Genomic DNA, 24,327 nt, shown 5'->3' with positions numbered 1-24,327 from the left:
GGTGGTCTACTGCTAGTTGCCCCGCTCTGGCCGGCCCTAGTATGGTTCGGATCTTTTGTCACTCCTCGCAGGTCCTCCGTTGGAGACTCCCATCAGGGTGGACCTGCTGTCTTAGGCATCAGGGTCCATCGTTCACCCTCTGATAGGGCACAATGGATGATTATTATGCTTTTTTCCCCGGACGCGAGGTCCAGTCGTGGATTGACGGGATCCGGCGAATCGAGGACCGAGGGTGAAGACCCAGAACAGAGTGCGTATCGGTTTTTATCCTTTTTTCCGTAAAATAAGAAAGACCGTTTTTATCCTTTTTTTCGTAGAAGAAGAAAGATCGAAGAAAAGAAAAAAAACGTGCACGTAAAAAAATATGAAACACGTATTGTGGAATGCGTTCTGTGTGTGTGAATGCTGTGGCTCTGTTGAATCAGCGCGTTGGCCGAAACCTAACGGTGTGAACATAAACCAACGGTCTGTTGAAGTAAAAAACCACAGATTGGCAGTTTTTGGGTACAAAAAAGTATTACGATCACGTTATCATGGGTAATTCATGTATCACAACCGAAGCGACCTTAATCGGTGATGCTCTTTTCATGTTCCAACAAAATCCCGAGAGTGTGAAATACTTGCGGAAGTGGAAAAAGAAATATGGATTTACCGGAAAATTAAACGTCTTAATTCTAGAAACTATGTGTAAAGACCTAAAGGCAAAAGTTACGTTAAATACAAAACCAAAAAGAATCGAAAAACGACATGACGAATTAGAACAAGCCGAATGTTGGTTAAAAGCAGCAAAAGTCCGCAACCAAGCACGGACGGAAGCAAAGAAAAGAAAAGCAGAAGTGAAAAAACAAAAAACAAAAACCGCGGCCGAGGACACTCTGTATTCAAAAACCGATCTAGATGATCTGTCCGTAGTCCGCGCGGCACTTCCCGCACCAGTCGCCGCCGACGTGGCTGTTGGGGAAGAAGCCGGAGGGCCCGTGGGGAACCAACGACAGGACCTTCCTCCGGCCTACGGTCCCCAGGCCCCCATATCAGCCCCATCAGTGCTCATTTATCCTGACTTGCGAGATGTCGGCGACCCCAAACCTGATCCCGAAAACTCAAATTTCTCCCCAATAAAGAACCGCCTTAGAAGTAACAAAGAAATAAAAGAAGTGCAAACGTATCCAATGATACAAGTCCCCAACCCACACCACGAAGACGTTCCCTTGTATGTGTTCCGGCCATGGACAGACAAAGGAATTTTGATCAATTACAAAACACTGGGGAGTCAGTCTCTGACTTTAACTGTAGATATGAGGAAGAACACAGAGCGAGTAGCGGCATTCCCCACGCAGAAGGGGAAAACTCTGTATACCAAAAATTATTATTCTCCGCGGTCTACAGAAACCCATAGGCGACTGGATAAAAAAGCATTGCGTAACATGGGAAACCGCGAGTGTTGACACCACACACGGACGCCACGCAGAAAATTTAATAAAACAAAAAATGGAACCAGAGGTGTATGTCATGGATGACTATGGTGACGATTTCGGAACCACTGCATCAGGGCAGGGGACCGGGAGGGGGCTAGCACAGGAAAGAGCTCCCTGGATAACAAGAGGAGCCACAGAATTGAACGGCCTCCTTTGCGTCGAAGGAAAGCCGGTTCTTCCAAAGAGCTTGTTAAGAGCTGCTGCCCTTATTATGAGCCATGGGCAATGCCATGTCTCAACAGGAGGGATAGTCACCATAATGCAACGACACTTTTACACAGTCAATATTCAAAACTTATTAAAAAAAAAAAAATGTAGTTCATGTGTAACGTGCATTAAGCACGATCCACAGGGGAACCTACGCCCAAAGAGCGGGAGGTTCCCATCCCCTGAATATCCGTTCCAGGTAATGAACATAGTTCCGACCCAAACCGGCCCCACACCTTTCGAAATAATCCATGGGCGCCCCTACCGCCTCCCGCTAACACATCCAGAGTTAGAGAAAGTGGATGAAGAAGAAACGTTAGTAGACTATATGAAAAAGACCCTAACCGGGAGAGGGGTAAGAGAAGCAAATGTTTTGCCAGATTCACCTGTCTCTCCTACCATCTCTGTGCAGGTTGGCGACTGGGTGTTCATCCGTGTGATCAAAAGAAAGACGAGGAGTGACACACGCTGGGAAGGACCGTTCCAAGTCCTCCTGATGACTTCAACCGCTGTAAAGATAGCTGAAAGAACCACCTGGATACATCTCTCTCATTGTAAACCCTTTCCCCTAAGCAACCCGGATCAGTGCCCTGAACCTGTGACGACCACGAGTAGAGGGGAAGTCTGACTACAAAGGAGACTGCCCGCATAAAAGGCAGCCGTCTCAACGTCAGTGAAGAAATCAGCGATCCCTACTCATTAGGTGTCAGACCGGGGGATGGCACCTGAAGCCATGACGTTTGTGGGAAGGAGAGAGACCAGCGTGGGGACACATCCCTAAAGGCCCGAGTTGAGAACTGGCATCGCAGCTTTTCCAACGCCGGTAGAGCCCTAGGAGCCTTGTTCCTGGTAATGTTCAGAGTGTGGTTTCCGTTGCAAGACGTGAAACTACAGATGGCGACAGTAGGTGATACAGAGGCATCCACCAAAGAACTGCAGCATCCGGTGGTACCTGTATACTCCTAAATACGACCTGCTGCATCTATGTCACTGATGATGTCCACTCCCAGAACATGACAGATGCACTAGGCCGCCTGACCCGACGGCAGAGGGCTATGATTGCTGACCACGTAGTCCGTAGTGCGAACTGGTACGATTGGATATGGTCCGGCACTTGGATTCAACTCCTCATAAAAGCGGGAGTAGTTTTTTGCAGCGGCCTCCTGATCTTTTGCTGTCTTATGACCTGTGTTATTCTGTGTATCCGCTCAATGATTACCAAATCTATAAATGCCTCAGTAATTTCGGTTGCCATTAACAGTGTTGCTCTAGCTCACTATGTACCCCTGTCACAACAGGACCCAGAGGAAAATGACGATGTTGGACCGAGTTCAGTGTGATGTACTTGTTTTAAACTCCTTTTGTAGGAACGAACAGATGCTGATATTACGAGCTCGCCCCTCTACGGTCCTAACCAAAGTATTGTAAAAAATTGTGTTAAGATATGCAAACAATAAGTTAAAAAGCATAAACAGGAGGGAAATGATAGGGCAGAATGGATGATTATTATGCTTTTGGAACATCTTATAGAAATTAAACATGTGTAGCTAAGAAGTGGTACGGCATCAGCTGACTAACACAGGATGATGTAATCATGAGCGCGTGCTTGTGAACTCTGCACCCCTTTAGAACAAAGGAAGCCCCCGCCCCCATGTTCCACCCTGTTGTTGATTAGGTTTGAAGGATGTGAATAAAAGGCTGTTGTAAAGGGGAGTTCAGGGGAGTCGACACACCATCTACTGGGCTTCCCCTTTGCAAAGTGAAATATATACGACTTGTCTGTGGTTTATTCTGATCCCTCGGTAAAGTAGCAGAAATACCTATCACCCTCGCCTCGAGCTATGGAAACCATGGGCATGGCCCTCGAGGGGACCCGCCTCTTAGGATCCGGTCTCTCGACCGAGGTCGTGGAGACCATCCTCCACTCCAGAGCCCCCGCCACGAGGAAGGCGTATGCCGGTAGATGGAAGCTCTTTGCCACTTGGTGTGGGCAACGACAGCTGGACCCAGTTAACTGCCCAGTCGGTTCAGTACTGGAGTTCCTGCAGGAACGTTTCGCCAGAGGTTTATCCCTGTCGGCAACCCATGCCCCATTGGTGGGCGTTCTCTGGGGAGACACCGACTGTTATCCCGCTTCCTTCGTGGCACCCTGAGGCTGAGGCCAGCAGCCAGCACTAGAGTTCCGTCCTGGGACTTTGCCATCGTACTAGAGGGTCTCTCCGGTGCTCCCTTCGAGCCCATGGCAGAGGTCGCAGTGAAGTCTGTGGCTCTTAAGACCCTCTTCCTGGTTGCTATTTCTTCCCTCAAGAGTTGGAGATATGCAAGCCCTCTCGGTGGCCCCATCGTGCTTGGAATTTGTACCCGGTATGGTGAAGGCGTTCTTACAACCTTCCCCCGGCTAAATTCCTAAGGTCACGTCCGCTACGGTCGGGTCTATTGTGTTGCAGGCTTTCTGTCTTTCCCCGTTCCTGACGTCGGACCAGGCGAAGCTCAACCTCCTCTGCCCAGTCAGAGCCCTAGACCTCTAGGTCCGCAGGACCGCCCTGTGTAGGCTCTCCGAACAGTTATTTGTGTGCTTTGGGCCTCCCAATACTGGGGGCCCGGTGTCTAAGCAGAGGATGAGCAAGTGGGTGGTTGAGGCCGTCACACTTACTTATGAATCGGCCAGCCAGCCCGCACCTTTGGCTGTCAGGGCCCATTCTACTAGGGGTATGGCGGCTTCTAAAGGCCTTTTGTCGGGAAAAGTATCGCTACACAACGTTTGCATGGGGGCAGGCTGGTCCTCTCCCCACACGTTCGTGAGATTTTACCGCCTAGACCTTAACTCTACGCCTGGACCACAGTGTTTTTATGCAGCTTGAGTTCCTTGAGAGGGAACGTCTCCGGTTACGTATGTAACCTTAGTTCCCGGAAGGGAACGAGACGCTGCGTAAACTTTGCCATACTCACGGCTTGCCCGTGGCACTTGATTTGGCTTTTCAGAGATGAATGGTCCTGCCTTTCGGGTCCCTTTATAGCGTCCTGGTCCTAGCGTCGCCCGCCTATGATGTACCAGCCCGCCATTGGTTAGATTTCACACATGCGCGGTCACGCAGAGGCGTTCCCACAGCGTTTTTACTAGAGATGAGCCGGATACTCGGCTGAAACGAGTATCCGGTACGGATAAAGCACTTTTTCCGAGTACGAGTATTATACGAGTAATACGAGTCAATATCTGTACTCGAATTGAATAAAAGTCCTCATTGGGTAGCTGTCTGTGTCTGCGTTCTGTGATTGGCTGGTAGTCACAGCGCCCCTCCCCTACACACATACCGTTTATTGTGTGTGTGTCCCGCTCGGCTCACTCATACACAGAACTCCTCTCTCCCTCCCTCAGACAGCAGGTTCACGGGTCTTTCCAGATACATTTAAAGGATTTCTTTTTACTTCGGTTTGTTGTTCTTAACTAGTAGAGTTCAGGTAAACGTGGGGCTTGTTAAGATGTGGTGCTTAAGAATGCGACTCGCGTTGCGTCTCTGCCTGTCGAGGATTTTTTTTTCAGTTGGCTCTAACCAGTTTTTTTTTTTTTTTTTTTTTTACTTCACGCACTGACTCTCTCCCTCTCCAGTTTTTTTACCGTCTGCTGGCTGTCTTCACGCACTCAGTGTCTGACGTTGACTAGTTGTGTTAAATAACTAGATATTAATATTACAAATTAAGCCACACACACACTTCCCCTCTCTCTCTCATGATCATCAGTGATACAGAATAATGAGTGATAAACATAAATGAACATAATGAAAAAGGAATGCTGTTTTAACCGCAGAAATGCGTCAGTACAGTGCACTGTTTTTCAAGTTCATCTATGATTGGTCATATCACCTGTTAATCAAGCTCCCTGCGAAGGGTCAATTGCCTGCTTAAAAAAAGAGCATAACGGTTAAAGCCCCGCCCATTTCAAGACAACCCGAAAACTTACGGGGTAAATCCTTCCTACTTCCGGGTTAAACCCCGCCGACTTTCGGGTTAGGCCCCGCCCAATTCCGAGTACAGATACGGATACAGATAATGCTGTACTCGCTCATCCCTAGTTTTTACGCGGCATCTCGTTCCCTTCAGGGAACAACGGTTACATACGTAACCGGAGACGTTGTTGCTGTACCCATATACAATTATTGCCTTTCCCATTTCATATTGAAAATACATTTTAAAGCAATGGGGGCTAAATACAGATTGCCTGGGCGAAGGCCAGAACTAGAACGTTGTAACTTAAAGTATGATACTGTAATATAGCTAGAATGTTACTCCAGAAATAAATTGTTATCTTGTCTATAATGTAACAAATAAACAATATTTACTTAACAATATTAAGACTTAGAGCCAAAATCAATAATGTAGCTACTTTGAACACAACTGATAATGGATCAGAGGAATCTTTGACACACAAGGGTTCTAACAGATGTGCTGCTGTTATCGTTATTATTATTATCAGTCACTTTGCTTCTTCCCTGAAGTCTTTGTGCTTTCCCTCCTCACAGGTTCCTGTGGATAAAAGTTACATCTGATGGAGGTTGTTCCTGCAGTTGTCCTGCCTTACACCTGGCGTACTACTCTCAATTTGATTAATTTCTGTTGTAAGAATTGAACGTACTGTACATCTTTAAGTTGTTCATTCTGTACACACCTACTCCTCTGCTGTTCTTCCTCAGGTTTCTCCCAGTTTTTTTTTTCATTTTGGCGGGAGTTTTACCCGTACTGATGTGATAGTTTTGGGATAGACTTTCTATACCATAGTTTATTTCCCTAAAATATATTTGATTTTTGTATTGTATGTATAGTGTTATACAGTATGTATAGTGTATGTATTATATTCATATTTATGAATGGTAGGTCTGTTGGAGTGCAGAGTTTAGATACAGAACTTCATAGAATCTTTTCCACATATGAATTATTGTATATTTATCAAAGAAATTTTATGTCAGGTCAGCTGCTTGCATATGCTTGAAAATGTTTCTATTTATTTAATTGTTTGTTAACCTATCTGTAGCATCATTGATCCCTGCATCATAAATATTAAATACTTAATACACTAATGATGTCACCTAACTGTAGCATCCACGATCACTATTTCATAGATATTAAATACTATGTTAAGCACTAATTATGTCATCTATCTTAAGGTCTTTAGCCTCACTGATCACTAGTCGCATGCATTGCTCTGTGATTTTGGCCCATTCTTCCACACAAACAGTCCTCAAATGTTCAAGATTCCGTGGGCCTCTTCTATCAATCTTGATCTTCAGTTCTTTCCATAGATTTTCAATGGGATTTTAGTCTGGTGATTGGCTGGGCCATCCAAGCAGCTTTAGTTTATTTCTTTGAAACCAGTTGAAAGTTTCCTTGGCTTTGTGTTTGGGATCATTGTCTTTCTGAAATGTCCACCATCGTTTCATCTTCATCATCCTGGAAGATGGCAGCGGATTTCTGTCAAGAATGTCTGTCAATTTGCCCATTCATCCTTCCTTCAATTATGTGAAGTCTGCCAGTTCCATTTGCTGAAAAGCAGCCCTATCCCATGATGTTCCCACCTCCAAACTTCACTGTTGGTATGGTGTTTTTGGGTGATGTGCAGTGCCATTTCTCCTCGAAACATGGTGTGTATTATGGCATCCAAACAGTTCAATTTTTGTCTACACTACATTCTCCCAGTATTTCACTGGCTTTTCCAAATGTTGTGCAGCAAACTTTAAACAAGCTTGAAATGCTTTTTTTCAGCAATAGTCTTGCGTGGTGAGTGTGCATACAGGCCATGGCAGTGGAATGCATTACTTACTGTTTTCTTTGAGACAACAGTACCTGCTCTTTTTAAAGCTCTCCACAAGTGGTCCTTGGCTCTTGGTCAACTCTTCTGATTATTTTTCCACTCCTCTGTCAGAACTCTTGCGAGGAGCACCTGGTCGAAACAAATGGTGAAATGATATTCTTTCCACTTCCGTATTATGGCCCTAACAGTGCTCACTGGAACATTCAGAAGCTTAGAAATGCACCTATAACCAATGCCATCATTGTGTGTTGCAACAATTAGGTTGCAAAGGTCTTGAGACAGCTCTTTGCTTTTACCCATCATGGGATGTGTGACACCTTGGCAATGAGACCTTTTTGTCAGCCATCAGTTGGGAGTGAACCAGCTGATATTAATTTGCACAAGGGTCTGGATTGCTTTTTAATTACTGATAGTTTTCAGCTGTTGTCTTGGCTTTCCTTACCTTTTTGCATCATCTTCATGTGTTCAATACTTTTTGCCTGTGTCATTTCACATTATTACACATAACTTTATCCATGAATTCTTTGTATGTATTACTTGGGTTGTTACCAACATCTGGTGAAAATTTCATTGTAAAATCTAAAAGTTTAATTGTTACTGTATCCAACCTCCTCTTATGCTGAGGAAACCCTTATAAAGCTAATGCAGTGTGATGTAACGGCCTGAATTAAAGCCTTTATTAATCCTTATAAAGGTTCAGGTGAGGGGCAGTCTGGATCAGGGGCTGTATGGGGGGGGGCAGCATGACTGAGTTAACATCATAACTAAGAGCAGTTTGTTCTAGTCTTATCGGTTACCAACGAGTGAATTCTATAACTTAACTTTACATTTAAAAGTGAACTCTTCCGCGCTGTCGGATCACCGCCTCCGTCCTGAATAAATTAAATCCTCGTCAGCCCACACTGCATGATGGGATATGCAAGGATAGATCTGATATGTCCTCCAAATCGGCTCCTGGGGAGCCGACGAAATGGGACAAGCAAGTCGCAGCGGAAGTGACGTTTGCGGTTCGACAAATGCATCCTTGACCCCCTGTTCTGCCAAGTGAAGCTAATGTAAGTGTCTTAAAACATGAATTGTCTCTACTGACCACCATGGGCTGACTCCTCTGGTCCTATAGAAGTCTTCTCCCTTGATTTATTCCCCCAGTGAACATTCTAAACATGAGTTTATGGTATCAAATACGTCCACTTGTTATAAATACAGTCTTTGTGAGGAGAGATTCATCTAATTGTGGAACTGGATTTAATGACATTAGATTAAGCTATGCAAGGAAGTGAATTCCAATTCCATCTTAGCGCATTATTCTTCTTGTCTGTTTTTGTCTCAGTGTTGAAGGAACGGAGAGCGCCTGAAGCTCAATAGCACAGAGGGAGAGCGAGAGGAAGATAAACAGGGAGGGAGAGAGAGAGTTCCTGTCACAGGAAGAGCAAACACAGTTGAGGCTGGTACACAAGGAGTGCCTTGGGCTGTTACTTACTTAGCAAACATTACGCACTTGACTTTACTAGGAAGGAAACCAAAAGTAGTGCACTGCACTGTACTCCTTAACCTTTCACCAATGAAGTTTAACAGAGATGAACTTTTCTTGTGTTAAGCTGTAAAACTTCATTGTTCAGAGGCTGCATGTGATGACCTTGGTGATCCACGTCATCTATGCCATGGTGGAACATAACTAAGGGTATTTAACTACTGTACTCAGTATAAATCATGAAAACATCAGCACTAGCACACAACGCCTATTTGTGTTGCTATTGAACATACATTACATTGGGACCTTTGCTTTCAATGATTCTGGTTTTGTGTAAGTGCTAACCATCTCCAGGAGATCTTCAAGGCTGCACATTTTAAGATGCCAGCTTCAGAAGAACCATGGTTTTTAGGACCTCAATAACCGGAGACACTGTTCACTATCTACCTTATGATTTTGTCCTGTGTATCCGGAGCTCTGTAACACTTTAAAAAATGTATACATTTCATACCCAATGTAGTCAATACTGGTGGGTCTGGGACCATTCTGTGTATAATTCCAGAGCTCTTTTCAAACGCTGCTGCACAAATCTTTTTTGTAAGTTATGTTTATTATGAAAAGCGTAGTTCTACATTACACTTTTGCACATTTACATTCTCCTCCCCTCCCACACACACTTTAGTTCCTTCCCCCAAATCTCCCCCAAACACAGAACAAATCACCCCCTCATTTGCAAAGAAGCACATTACAGTATACACAAAGTATTAAATACGGTGTAGGAGGTTAGTACAGACAACCAGAAATTAGTAGTGGCTCATACATCAACATTATGGGTCCAATGAGAGTCTTCATTTTATCAAAGTATTATATGATCCAAGTGGATTTGAAATTCAACTTTAAAAAGAACACCAGCTCCTTTAACCACAGTGCAAGCGATGCAGTACTTCAATTGTAGTACCTTCAACCGTTCACACAAAGAGCTGTTATTGACTCTAGCAAGGGCCTGGTTCCAAACTGAATCAGGTATGTTGATGGTAAGTTCGATTTCCCACTCTACTTTGATTTTGATGTTAGTTTCAGTAATTAGGTTGATAATTTCATATATTCGGGATATAAATCATTTTACTGCTGGTGGCAAGTTCAGAATTCTCATATACTGAGTCTTGCAGTTGACTGGGAAGACTAGAGTTGATGGATTTAGCAAAATTCCGAACTTGGAAGTAGCGAAACGAATGGGAGGGAGGGATATTATATCTCTTAAATATATCCTTCCAAATACCCCTCCAGTGTATAATTGACCAATGTTGTAAATGCCATTTTTAATCTGTGGTTGCTTGTCGTCCCATCAAAAGCCTGTAATATGCTTATCCAAGTTAGTAAAGAAGAGTTTATGCAAGAACACTGGCAGGCATTGAAACAGATATAAGAAAAGTGGGAAGGTTCATCTTACAACAGTTAACTCTGCCTGTTAATGAAGTGTGGATGGTTTTCCATCTATCAAAGTCTGTCTTCATCTTGGTGATTAATGGGGAGAAATTTCTATTGTATAAGCTTTCAAATTACGATGTAGATGCCCAAATATTTTTATTAAGAGACATACTTGTGAAAAGGCACTTCTGGAGTATTTCTGGCCATATTGTCCAGACCACTGGATGGGAACAGAACACCTCTCCTACCATAATCTAAACTAAAGATGAAGCAACAGAATCAGCTTTAAAGCTAATGGAGGGACGGTCGGCATTGATCCTCGTCCTCGATAGAACACAGAGTCAAAGAGAGACCGAAAGCTAGATGGACAGCATGGCCCGTTGTGTCCACTAACAATGGGGATCTGTCTCGTCCCCGGGATGGGCGGATCCATGGATGAGGCCTGTCAGTTTCTGCATAGCGGTGATGGGCAGAAATGGACTTTGTCTCCCATGAAAACTGTCCGGGTCGCTCTTGAACTCATTTGCACTAGGTGGCCCATCTGGGTGTCGGAGCTGTGCATGTTTTTTCAATATCAACCCTTTCACAGAGTGTAGTTTCGCTTCATGAGTTTAATATTATTGTAACATTATGGTTGCCTATAAATGTCTTCAAAATCCAGTTTCAAATAGCACACATATTAATAACCACTCAGCTAGAGAAATAGTCCATCACCAGAGCCAGTTATGTCTTTGGGAGGTGTGGATGCCTCCTGTTCACATCCATTAACACGTGAGCCAACCGCAGAGACAAGCTCTAACCACATTGGTGCACTCTCGCAACACCAGCGCGTTTCGTGCGGACGTTTCCCACCCAAGAGGAGACACAGACAGAGATTGTCCCGTGGTTGTCAGAGTGTTCTCTCTGGGATGGTGGGTAGTTGGGACCATTAGCCAGCTGGCTCAGGACTCATACAGTAGATCTATTCTCTCCCAGCCCACCCATAGGCCATTAGTCATTCACGCCTCCTCTGTTACTCTCTGTCTCTTGCTGCCCTCTGATGCTAATGTCACACACAGGATACCTGATTGGGGAAGATGAGCGTGAAGAGAATGGAAGCACCGCAGTGGGAGGACAAATTACACATAGCCTGTTGTGAGTCAGTCTAAGGGTCAGCAATACCCCTCCCACACCACACACGCACATATTAACATTCACAGAGCGCTATTGACCTTAAAAGTCCACTTGCAAAGTTAAAAGTCTAAAAGATGGATAAGATGTTTCAACACAATGACTTTGACCCAATCACTTTAGAAAAGACCCGTGGCAGGTGCCTATCTATCCCTGGCTCCCAGATGGTGGAATGAGCTCTGACGACATCAGGACTGCAGAGAGCCTTTGCATCTTCTGCCGAAAACTCAAGACACGTCTCTTCAGACTATACCATGAATAAGACACTAACAAACTGTAGCACTTAAATTGTACTTATAATGGCACTTATCCATAACATGTTGTGAAACGGCTTATTGGACGAAAATTGCATTTTCTTGTTTCTGGTTTTTCTGAGTTTGTATCTCTACGGTTGAAATGCACGTATTGTAAGTATCTTTGGATAAAAGCATCAGCTAAATGACAAGTGAAGTAGTTTGTGACCTCCTGAGTTCCTCAAAGTTAGTCGGACGGGAGCATCCTAAACTCCCTCTTATCTCTTCAATCCTGATAGTATCAGTGAAGCTGAACAGCTGAAACCGGCTCAGCTTATATCACACATAACGATAACTAAGGAATAACACACAGAAATGAGCTAAACATACTGGGTGTTTTACGTGACATATGGTGGGAAAAGTGATACTTTTTGTGCTTAAAATATAGGTTTTGATCTCACATTATACGCGTATTTTCGTCTTTAATATGAATTAAGCTATTCCACAATCAATGAAATAAACAAGTACCACCAGATTTTTCGCATCCCGCTATGTATCCGCCACAACCTACCCGACCGAACAACGTGGAAGTGGATCAAACTCACCCGGAGTGGATTCTCAAGGATCTCGGCCCGGTGAGCCCACGGGGAACTCGCGTTGAGAGTCGGCTGAGAAGCAGTGGCGTTCGCCATGTTTTCCGTGTCATTTAATACGGACATGATGTAGAACAAGTCGGTCTTCACAACGCCGTCCGTTTTGCCTCACCTCATCCCGCACATCCCACGTCCGCTTCAGTGGAAGCCCGGACGGGTAGGGTGAGGGGGGGGGGGTTGTTGACTTCATGTACTATCGGGAAAAACGAAAGCTCTGTAGGCCGTTTGTATTAAGCCGTTGATTAAGATCAAGTTTAAATTAGAAATAGTCTGCTTGAAGTTCAACCAAGTGCGTCATCACTTTCTTTTTAGAACCACGTTGTCGGTATTCATTTATCACTTAACTGACATACAACATTAAAAGGTGCCCTTGAACGCAGCACGCGGGGACAGGTCCTGTTGCTCGTGCAAAGAGCGGTCCAGCGCAGGTACACGCGCACAGGCCCACTGGATCATGACCTGGATATGTATTTGCATCCCGGTAGTCCAAGCTAAGCATGTTTCCCCCTGCTGGCCGCACTCAGGACGAATACATATGACCGCCCCTCCTCCCCCACCTGGATGGCTGGAACCCACCTCCGATTCTAAAGAGTGGCGAGCCGTCCCCGTTGCTGTCCTCAACCTCAAGGCAACAGGTGTTTCTTTTTGTATGCATGTGCTAATTTATGGCTGTGTCTGCTCCTCCTCACTTCCCTTTGAAAAGCTCATCAGTAGCTGAAAGCCAGTGCAAAAAGGATCATCATAAGAAGAGAGGACGCCGTCTGATGCCCATTCCGTGCGCGTACAGCTGGAGGTGCATCCTGCCCAAAGGAAGCTTCCCGGACGCATTCGGCTGATGTCTTTTTAGGTGATGAATATATTCATGCTTAGATGAATGATCAATAGATGAATGCTTATTTATTTCAGAGGTGCTCGACATAATCAAAATGATTTGATGATGTGCAGAGGAGAATGCTAGGTTTTTCAAATAGAAACGCACTTTCCTTATATTATTGGAATGTGAAATATCAAATGATCCTTAGACTTAACACATCTGATTACAGTAGGCCTATGAATTGAATGACACCTCATCTTTAAATGGGGACTTAATATTGAAGTAGATGTTTTATTCATTTATTATGTAACCACAATTTATACAGAATAATCTCATTTAGATTGTAAACCTTATAACACATACCCAAATTCCCCAGGGTCCTAAATATGTGCATCTTCCTATGAACATTAATGTAACAAAAGTCATGTTAGCCGCTGAACTGTTAATAGCATGGAGCTCATCTGCCTTCTTTTGACTGTAGTGATTCTTGTAAATGGATTAACATTCAGCTGTAGGCCAGACCGTCTCATTTCGGAGGCCGCTTGGTTCAGCCTTTGCGTTTGTCGAATGACCCAGCCTAAGGAATTTTCCTTAACAAATTTACAGAGAAACACATTCATTTGATTTTCTATGTATCAAATGAAAAACCTTCAATACAGTGATAAACAATATTGTTTTACAGATACATATAAAAAGACTGACATGGCTTAAATACACAGGGGAGGTGCAGGTGATTGGACACAGGTGGAAACAATCATCGACACTGCAGACAATCACAGGGGAAGACAGGACAAGGCAGGAAGTGAAGTTACCCCAGGGACACAAGAGACATGAGACTACAAAATAAAACAAGACATGAACCCAAACCGTGACACCAAGGCCTGCAAACAAGGAAGCAGATCCAAGGAAACCTTTTCCGGAATAATCTATCATGAATAGTGCCCCCTCCACAAAGCATTAAACACAGCCGTGTGGGAGAAGAATGAAGCAGCCCGCTTTATTTGAAAGCAGACAGCAATTAATCTGAACAAACTGCCTCAGTAATCCTGAACAGAGCAGTGGATACAAACATCAAGCTTCTTCACCCATGCTAATGAAACCTGAGGGTGTGTGTGTGGTCAGAGATACATTTCAGTACTGAGCGGAAAGACTTTAAATCAGATATGCTGCACTGTAGATGAACATTTCCCAGCAGGTAAAGGATCAACACTGGCTGTAGCCTAATATAATCCTAAAACTGTGACATCATAACACCTTCCAAATGTGGAATACTAAAAGGCATGTTGGCGCCTGTCTGGGATTATAAGGCTTTACTCTGAGAGAAAATATGGTGAGAAATAAGAGGAAACATGGTGAGAAATATCCAGAATACTACAGATCGTAAACATCAAGGAACCTCAGAGAACAGAGAATGATACCCAGGTACTACATACTACTCTACTAGACAAGCATAAGGATAGATTGAAGAGGATCAACATTGCAACAACATTCCCACACAACCTAAATAAGAAAAAGTCATTTTGCAGTACTGTAAACTCAGAGTGGCTGTGTGTGCTTTCAAGGCATTTGTTAAGCTTCAAAATTCCTGCAACTCTGCTGTGTGAGATCGTAGGATCCGTCGACCTATGACATCATCTTTATTGGGACCTCCTGAAGAGCATGGTGTTAGTTTTCATTAATCGGCCGAAAAGTATCCAGTGTGAGTAGACGCTGCGTGTGAATGTGACTGTAAAAACCCAATAAATACGAGCAATCTCATGGGTTTATAGGTGCTAGTGTTAAACTCCAACTGTTGGGGAGAAAATAGCAAATGTGATCAAATATTAATGCCCTTGCTGCCTAGAAGTAACAATCTGGAAATGATGGATCCTATTTAGAAGTAAACAGTTCTATTGCTTCCGGCAGCCAGCTGTTAGGTTGCCAACTAAGTGCTGCAATACAATACAGCAAGCGGGGGAATTGCTTCCAATGGCCCTAACTGTGTTTTCTAACGTGGCTGAAGCCCGCACAAAAGAGAAGACGGTCACAGTGCCACAGCCTGGTGAGCAATAGCTGCTATTGAAGCCATCACTTTGGATCTCCTTCTTCAACAAAATTAAGTGATATCGACAACCTTCACCATTGCTGCTTATCATCTATGTTGGGACCAAAACTGGGCAGCCTGTTGATTTTCAAAATCCTCAAGGGATCTCAGGATGTTTTTTTCAGTGTATTAGTTTAACAGCTCAGACTCATGATAAAATAAATAAATAATTAGATTACCTTCACTCACTTCAATAGCGTCAAGAAACAAGAACAGGAATACCCAAAGAAAAACCTGACACTGACAAACAGTGTCAGAAATTGCACCGACGATCGATTGAAGCTTTCATACCAGTCGAACCAAACCGGAAACAAGGCAAACAAAAGGGGAGTTTGGTTTTTCGAAACCAAACAGGTTAGGTGTAGACAGCACCCTCAGGCATTTATCCAGGGCTTTATTGTTCGACCTAAGGAAACAGTTGTACAATAAAACAAAATAACCACAGCTTTGATTAAAGTTTTAACAGAAATCCTGCATTACAAACTCAATGAAGTCAGGGCCAAGGAATTAGGGAAGGTCCAATAAAAGACGCAAATGAGTTGTGGGATGGGAATTGCCAGATTCAGACCAATACTTAGGGGATTTAATAAGTTATGTCAACCTCCATTGCAGATGTAAACCATTGATCTTATTGCATAAAATGCTGTAAATAAATCTAGCCTCTACATTAGATGAGGTAAATATGAAGTGTTTGGAAGTTAGGGATCTTGTAGAAAGCCTGTTACTGGAAAGGCATCATTGCAATAGTTTATTTTGTAAGTTGATTATTCGATCTCCTCTCCTCGCAGAGCCTCCACCCATCTCCTGCTGAGATCACTCTTCCTGGTGGGCGGTGCAGAGGGAGGACTACATGTTGCTGCGCAGCAACAGACAGAGAGAGAAATAGAGAGGGAGAGCAAGGGAGAGAGAGGGAGAGGGGGAGGAATTCCCTCGCACATCAAGAAGCGGCTGCCAGGGCGTTGATGTGTTCCTGTGGCTCCCCACAATCCTCCTTTGTAAATGTAGCCGGTACCTGTGGCTGAAGGAGGTGCCTGGTCGGCGGATGCAGGATGTAAGGACTACCGGCTGTTACACGGGCCACAACTTGTCCGTGAAGTGTAGAATGCGATCACCGGATTCGGAGTCTTCTCGTGGGGGGGTTCGGTGAGCGGGCAGCACTTAGTGAGTTCCTTGTTTCAGTCATTGCTCTGAATGTAAATGTCTGTTATTCGTTTGTCATAGATAATAATAATAATAATACTATTAATAATGATGATAATGTCTGCTTCTCTTAGTTTAAAACAATGAAAACTGTTTAAGTCATGATGTTAATATATTTCGTATTCTCTCTGAATGTGCCTGTGTCTCTTCCTCTGTTTTCCATGTGTTATTTCTCATTGCTTTCTGTGCGATATCCCCCCACCCCCCAGGCATGACGGGTCAGGCCCTGGGTGAGCCGCTCTGCGGGACATGTGCGGACGATAACGCCGCGATCCACATCAACGTGGGCGGCTTCAAGAAGCGCCTCCTGTCCGACACCCTCTCCCGGTTCCCCGAGACGAGGCTTGCACGCCTGCTCCACTGCCAGTCCAAAGAGTCAATCCTGGAGCTATGCGACGATTACGACGACACGGAGAAGGAATTCTACTTCGACAGGAACCCGGCGCTCTTCCCCTACGTGTTGAATTTCTACAACACGGGGCGGCTGCACGTCATGGCCGAGCTGTGCATTTTCTCCTTCAGCCAGGAGATCGAGTACTGGGGCATCAACGAGTTCTTCATCGACTCGTGCTGCAGCAGTGCTTACCACTGCCGAAAAATGGACCAGGACCAGGAGGACTGGGACGATAGGAGTGATGAAGGGAGCACCACGTCGTCTTTTGACGAGCTGTTGGAGTTTTACAGCGACGCCACTAAGTTTGACAAGCAGCCGCTTGGGAGCGCGCGGAGGCGCGTGTGGTTGATGCTGGACAACCCCGGATACTCTGTGGCCAGCCGCATCATTAGCATCCTCTCCATCCTTGTGGTGCTCGGCTCCATCGCCACCATGTGCCTGAACAGCATGAGCGAGTTCAGCCTGGTGGACGACGAAGGGCTGCCCGCGGAGGACCCCAGGTTCGAGACCGTGGAGCACTTCGGCATCGGCTGGTTCACTCTCGAGCTGGTCGCCCGGTTCACGGTGGCGCCGGACCTGCCGCATTTCTTTGAGCACCCGTTGAACCTGATCGACCTGGTGTCCATCCTCCCGTTCTACCTGACGCTCCTCATCAACCTGGTGGTGGAGAGCAGCCCGGCGCTGGCCAATCTGGGACGCGTCGCGCAAGTGCTGAGGCTGATGAGGATTTTCCGCATCCTGAAGCTGGCGCGTCACTCCACCGGACTGCGCTCGCTGGGGGCCACCCTCAGGAACAGTTATAAAGAGGTGGGCCTGTTGCTCCTCTACCTGGCCGTCGGGGTGTCATTTTTCTCCGTCATGGCCTACACGGTGGAGAAAGAGGACAGCGACGATCTCTCCACCATCCCGGCGTGCTGGTGGTGGGCCACGGTCAGCATGACCACCGTTGGGTACGGGGACGTGGTACCAGTGTCCATAGCGGGCAAGCTTACCGCCTCGGCGTGCATCTTGGCCGGGATCCTTGTTGTCGTGCTTCCGATCACGCTCATTTTCAACAAATTCTCTCTCTTCTACAAGAGACAGAAACAGCTGGAGGCTGCGATGAGGAGCTGCGACTTCGACGAGGGGATCAAGGAGGTGCCCCCGGTCAACCTGAGGAACTATTATGCGCACAAAGTCAAATCCCTCATGGCGAGCTTGTCTAACATGAGCCGGAGCTCACCAAGCGAGCACAGCCTGAACGAATCAATACACTGAGACAGAGTTTAATCAAGGAAATGCGGAGGGGGCGGGAAGTCAGGTTGGGTGACGCCTCTCATTCAATGTGGTCCCGCACGGGTAGCTATCCAGGGTCCTGAAAGCTCAGAAAACACTCCTTCCTTACACTGATGTCTCACCGTTTGCCTCCTTGTAGCTCAGTGCAATAATGTGTTATTCTATGTGGCAGTTCCAAGGAGAAAGCAGGAAAATGTACAGAGAAGTCTGAGATGATACATAAATATATGATATTTCACTGTGCTTTATGACGGTCAAACTACACACCAAAACGTGGGCACTTAAGATGAAAAAAGAGAATGCTGCCGTTATGTGCAGTTGTCGAGGGTGTCACACTGTGTAGTCCATCCTCCAGCTGTACACGTTGTGGTGTCAGACAGTAACTGCAGCTTTCGCTCTCAACATAATTGTTGATGTGTAATTGTTGTCTTGCAACAGGTTAAATTTCAGAGGTGAAAAGCAAACTGTATTAAACAAAAAACGCAACATTTCTAGCGTCTACTGATTGAGATTAAATTGTGAACCCAGAGGGGTTTTATGTTTTGTGACTGACAGAGGATTTGGAACAGTGTGACTCTGACATGTTGGATACACAGGTATTCAGTGACAGGGTATATTGGGAGCATGTTTGGCATATAGGCCAGACAAAACACTTTCCGTAGGGCTGGTATTTAACAATGGATTGATACATATGTTATTGTCCCCGTGGGTACATTTGTCACGTCCACACATTAACAATAAAGCGTGCATAGAAATACACCCCGTGAGGCATCTGCTTATTATAGAATTCTGACTGATACAAGCACAAAGGAGGTCTGGAACGATTCCGTTTGCAGCGCTGAGCTCTGTATCATCCGCCAAGCACTAGCAGCTTATTCTACTACAGAATTTGGGTTAAAATGGAGCCAAATAAATGTGATCATAAGATTGTGTTGGTTTAGAGAGGAAGATATTCTATGAACTACAAACATGCTTCTTGGTTCCTAGAGAACAATCCCAGTCAATTTGAATATTTCACTTTAAAACGTTATCAATGTGGCCACCAAGACCCTTTAGCAGTTGTTTTAACATGTGAAACGGATAATGAGCAAGGGACTCATGTCAAACCAAGCATTGCTTACGTTTCTGAATTCTATTGTACAAAGCACTTACTTAACTAAGCTGTAAGGCCTGCCCTCATTGCCCTCTGAGAACGCAGCGGAAAGATATGACCTTTTCTCTGAAGTCATTTGTGTCCTTATCTCAAGCCGGTAAACAGAAGAATATCTGCATATATCTTCTATTTAGATCGATTCTCAAGGTGTTTGCGTAATAGCAAGATTTCATTTTCTTATTTTGGAAAGGAGTCTCCCGGCTTGTTACTGGCATGAACACGAAGGAGTCTCTTGGCGGCTTTTATTACAGTTCAATGTCAAAGGAGTCATTTGGTACAAGCAGACAACAGCTCAATAAAATGAATTATTGTGTTAGCTGATATGTGTGCAATGATTTCAGTTATTTAAGAATAATTTTTGCCATTAGAGGGATTTCTATACGTCAGATCCTTTATTTAAAAATCTCACCACTGTCCTTGTTTTATTTGCACAGATAATTCAGACATTTACGCACATCTCAGGCACTTGAGCAATCCAACCAATCTGCTCCTGCAGTCCAAAGATCATTTTCAATTCACTGTCTCCAGATCTATATGAGAAGAAACAGCAAAACATATTTGCACTCGCAAACCAATTAGTTTGAGCATACAGACAGCAACCACCTGCGGTACTGAACTCCCAACAGACCCCCAGAGACCAAAACACTGATAGTTTTCATGTCATTGCATTGTCTTTTACCACACAAAATGCATCATTACCTATACATCCTAAATTATTAAACACCAACAAACTGTTTGGTTAACTTAAATAAATATCATGATGTTTTATTCATTTATGGGATGATGGGAGAATAACCGAGTGGAATTGGGGGGATTTTAATGCGCAACAAGGTTGTGCTTGCTTGGAAAATACTAATGAGATTCACATTTTGCAGCTCTTTTTCAAGGTTTTTCTTGGGAGCTCATTTGAACTGACATTCACCCTCAGAGGCCAATTATATCAGCCTCCTTTTGTTTACTCCTGCGCCTTTAAAGGCTTTCCCCCCCCAGGCACAAATCCCACACCACGCGGCACCACGCTATCATGGAGGAATCAGTAAATGGGTTCATGGTGACAGTGGATGACATTTACACAAATCAACAGAGGCAGACCAAAAAAAATTGTTGTTTCCATCTCTGGAACACAAAAGTGATTACAGGATTTGGAAAAATGTGGAGATCTACTTAAGGAGTGTTGGAACAAGAGGAAAAGTAACGCTATTGGTTAATTTGACCATCGTAGTCCAAGTCCAAAGGTCAGTGCGACTGTGTGTGGAGGGGTCACTGTGATGTCAGGCCCTCTCCTCCGCTTCCACATCAAAACTCACTAAAATGTGGAGACAGATGTGAGGAGGCCCAGGGCCTATCTGGCACACAGCTGAGTGCAGATGGCAGCCTAAGACATCAGGGGAAGACAAAAAGTCTGCCGATTTCCTTTAAACCGGTAACCAGCAAATCTTAAATCTAGCTTGTTGACAATCCAAACATTACGCTTGAATTACTAACACCCCAATATCGCACGTATAATTCAATAGTTTGAAATGGTCTCCCGTGACATCATTAAAGCTTCAAGAGTTACCATATGTAATCAACTATGTACTTTATGAAACAATGTTCAATGTAGAAAGTTTAAAGCACCTGGTTTTATTTGTTTTCTTTTACAGCTGCTGTGAACAAAGACAAGAGAGGCCGATAATGAAAGGATGCGTGTTAGCACGGAGCTGACAGTAAATGGTGCGTGTGACATACCAGTGTGTGATGGGGAATTTGTTGACACTGGCAACACGCAGGCGTTGTCTCCAGTCTACTCTCTATCGGGGATATCTGTTACTAAGCAGGCGTTCTGTGTTGTTGCACATTACCATCTGCTACTATCCCTTTGCTTTAAAACAGTGTGGGAAGATTGGAGCTTTTCTGTGCGTGTGTGTTCTTTCTCCCCAAGCACACACACACAACACTTTCTGCCTCCGGCTTGAGTGTCTAATCTTTGAAAACTCCAAAAATAACGGCATGGCTAATTATCACATACAGATCTGATGCAAATGCAGGTAATGACAAACAAGGATGACTAATCACATGCTGCTTCATGCTACAGTTAAACAAGGATGCCCTGAACAAACTTTGATTTAGATTTTTTTTTCATTATTTACCATCCTCACATCTTTATTTGGAGTAAATACTTTAGTAATAGTTTTATTCAGGGGGAGGAGAGTCTAGTCCTAACTTACCAACCTCAAAATGAAAAGGAATGTTCTGATGATAGAACAAAAGCTATCTGGGATTATTAAATAGATTTAATAGAGCTGGATACATTTCATTAGAAGGAGACTGATCCTTCTGCAGTGCATTCGGCTTTGTAAAGCTCAGTGGTGCTTTAAGCAAATGCTCTCAGGGTTGTAGTACTCAAGATCTGTCTTGGTGTTGACTGGCCTGTAGACTGTAATGGAAAAAAATAATGATGCTATGATGTTTTATAAGGTTATAATGTTTATAAGGTGAACTGTCTAAAGATAATTGCTAAGTTTCATAGTGAGAAAGTGCTATCTGAAAAACTATCTCAACAGAAGAGAAACAGAGACACCTCTGACACCACCTTTATTCATGCATAAACACAGCTGTGTGCGTAAACACAGCTCAGCCATTAACTGACAAGGGCTGAAGACTAAGTCTTAGTCCCCGACACCAGGAATCGGGCCAGAGGTGCCTATAAACGGCTCTTAAATCTAATCAGAAATGTATTGTGACCACATTCTGAGGCTCCCCAGGCCCGAGGCCCCTCGATGCCAGTATTCTTATCTCTGACCTTTTGTGTAAAGATGGATGTAATACTCTGAACTATGAAGAAGAAGATTGCACTGCTGTCCATGTGTAGCTGTTCCAAACTTTGATCCCCAGGCAAGGAAATAAATGGAAAAAGACAACGTTTTGATTGCTTTAAGAAAATCTACCAGCACAAGACCCAATTAGGGTGTCGAAATGGACCACATTTGCATCTGGTCAGGTCTCTGTCTCAGACATTTTATTTTTTTACAGGAATATCTGGGATATCAATAAACTGACTAACTTGCAGACCTCATTGTTGTAACAAAAAAACCAAATCAAATATGGTCAATTTGATTATTTAGCAACGCATTTTTCATTTTGCCCGTATATATATAATATAAAGTATAAAAAAATGTATTTAGGAGGAATCTTCATGTGTTTTAGATCACTGTGCTCAGGTTTTCCATGTTCCACATGCGATATGCTCTGGTCTCGGTTTGGGTGTTCTTGAATACCTGCACAGAAAGCTACCTTCTGCATGCTGAGGTGTGGCCACTTTTATGTCCACCATATTCACTATCTTAATTTAGTGTACCACTATGCTAGCATTTTCTAAATCAGAGGTCTTCAACAGTACACATTCAGCTACCCACAGGGGCTCTCTGAAGCTGGGCACCGATCATTCACAGCACCTTTCATGCAAATACAACAGCACAGGCACTAGCCAGTCAGATTGCGTTTATGCTCACATCTAAAGAGCGCGAACCTCAAAAATAAAAGATGGCGGACCAAACTCTGTAGAATAGGGGGTCCCTGATCCCTCTCGCCATCAGTTTAAGGGACCTTGGCCTGAAAAAAGTTGAAACGCCCTGTTCTAAATTATCACTGAACACAAAGGGAAGTTGATGGAAATTGAAACTTGTTTTTATTCCGTCCATCTTCAAAGCCACTACTTCATAAGGGCTGGCAGGGGGGGGGGCTTGGCTCGATCCCAGCTAACATCAGGCAGACACAGAGACACAGAAAGGTCACTTGTTGGGAGATGAACCCAGGTTCTTCTTGCTGTGAAGAACCTGGGTTGATTAGTGTCTATTTAAAACATTTTGCCAATCAATCTGGTAGTTATTTCACAAGCTACAAACACAATGTGGATATTCCTCTCTCCTCGTATCCCGAGGGACAATATTATGCAAAATAACAACTTTTTTACGCCACACTTATTTCAAATGTATGCTGATGGTCCCTCAACAGGAAATCTTGGGCCCTTTATCATCAAAGAACTCCTAAAGGACATTCAGTCTAGAAAAGTGGGACCATTAACATTCCTTCCTTTTAATGCATTACTCTGTCTGCCGCCATTAAATGACTCATCCATTCACAGACAGATGTTTTTCGATTAAATTCGCAATGGTTATTTCATCTAAATTTGAATGGATGGCAAAAATGGTCCAATCCAACACTTAGCAAGCACTCTCCTACCTTTTTCCAATGACTTTTAGGAAAATCAACTCACTTAAACTCCACATGTAGTCCTGCTTAAACAGACTGGAAGGCTGAAAATGCATTTTTGTTCTTAACAGCCAAGAAGGGCAATGGTGTACTTTGGCAGTTATGTTTGAATGGCACAGAAGCACCACTAAGTGCAAAACACTTTCATTATGGGAGTCCTTAAGTTTGAGGATTTTTGAAGTGACAATGATGGAGTTGAGCTGAAGCAAAACAAACTATTTAGATGCCCCTTTGATTTAACAAAACTTTACATTTGAGAATATTCTGTCACACTTACTTTACCTGTTAATCTTTGACAGTACATATTGGACCAGGAAAAATGTATGCTGCAGTATTTGGTGAAAAACGTTTTTGGCTATTAGTGCTACAAAACAGCTGAACCCAGATCAGCCTGACCTCACAATCAGAAAACGGACCGGCGTGAAAGGAAGCCTTCTGTAGAGACTTCTACATCACTACCCAGCTGCGACGCACACAAGACTGCAGTGAGGATACACAACCAGGTCGTGGATGAAAATAGGCAAATTCCTCAACACACTGATCGGGTATTTCACCAACAAACTAGGTTCATATATATATATGCATTATCTAATAGATTTCATAAAAATATATTTATATTGTAATATATTTATCCTTTAATATAATAATTATTATATGATATTTATATTGGATAATACAATATGGTAATTGTATCATATTCTGAATATTGTTTTATGT

At 43.9% G+C, this 24,327-nt stretch overlaps 2 protein-coding genes across 5 annotated transcripts in view; one reads left to right on the top strand and one right to left on the bottom strand.

Annotated features, from left to right (window-relative positions):
• The window catches only part of LOC119197510 (NIPA-like protein 2), a 41,437-nt gene extending 28,551 nt beyond the window's left edge, over window positions 1–12,886 (bottom strand). The window contains exon 1 of one of the 3 annotated variants that reach the window (XM_062565576.1): window positions 12,393–12,886. In XM_062565576.1, coding sequence (XP_062421560.1) covers window positions 12,393–12,506 — 114 coding nt within the window. In that variant the 5' untranslated portion in view covers window positions 12,507–12,886. The remainder of the gene's footprint in view (window positions 1–12,392) is intronic. The other 2 variants (XM_037453880.2, XM_037453881.2) reach the window with 2 other exon arrangements.
• Window positions 12,887–13,041: 155 nt separating this feature from the next.
• LOC119198154 (potassium voltage-gated channel subfamily S member 2-like) lies at window positions 13,042–22,275 on the top strand. 2 transcript variants are annotated; one of them, XM_037455058.2, is made up of 3 exons: window positions 13,042–13,287; window positions 16,126–16,480; window positions 16,747–22,275. In XM_037455058.2, exon 3 carries the CDS (start codon window positions 16,749–16,751, stop codon window positions 18,186–18,188), a length of 1,440 nt encoding a protein of 479 aa, XP_037310955.2. In that variant the 5' UTR covers window positions 13,042–13,287; window positions 16,126–16,480; window positions 16,747–16,748; the 3' UTR covers window positions 18,189–22,275. The 2 variants fall into 2 exon arrangements, with proteins under 2 accessions (XP_037310955.2, XP_037310954.2); XM_037455057.2 differs by having other exon boundaries at window positions 16,126–16,498; window positions 16,747–22,274.
• Window positions 22,276–24,327: the final 2,052 nt, after the last annotated feature.

Source organism: Pungitius pungitius, chromosome 11 (assembly GCF_949316345.1).
Source record: "Pungitius pungitius chromosome 11, fPunPun2.1, whole genome shotgun sequence".
Taxonomy (NCBI): domain Eukaryota; kingdom Metazoa; phylum Chordata; class Actinopteri; order Perciformes; family Gasterosteidae; genus Pungitius; species Pungitius pungitius.
This window is presented reverse-complemented; position numbering and strand designations above follow the sequence as displayed.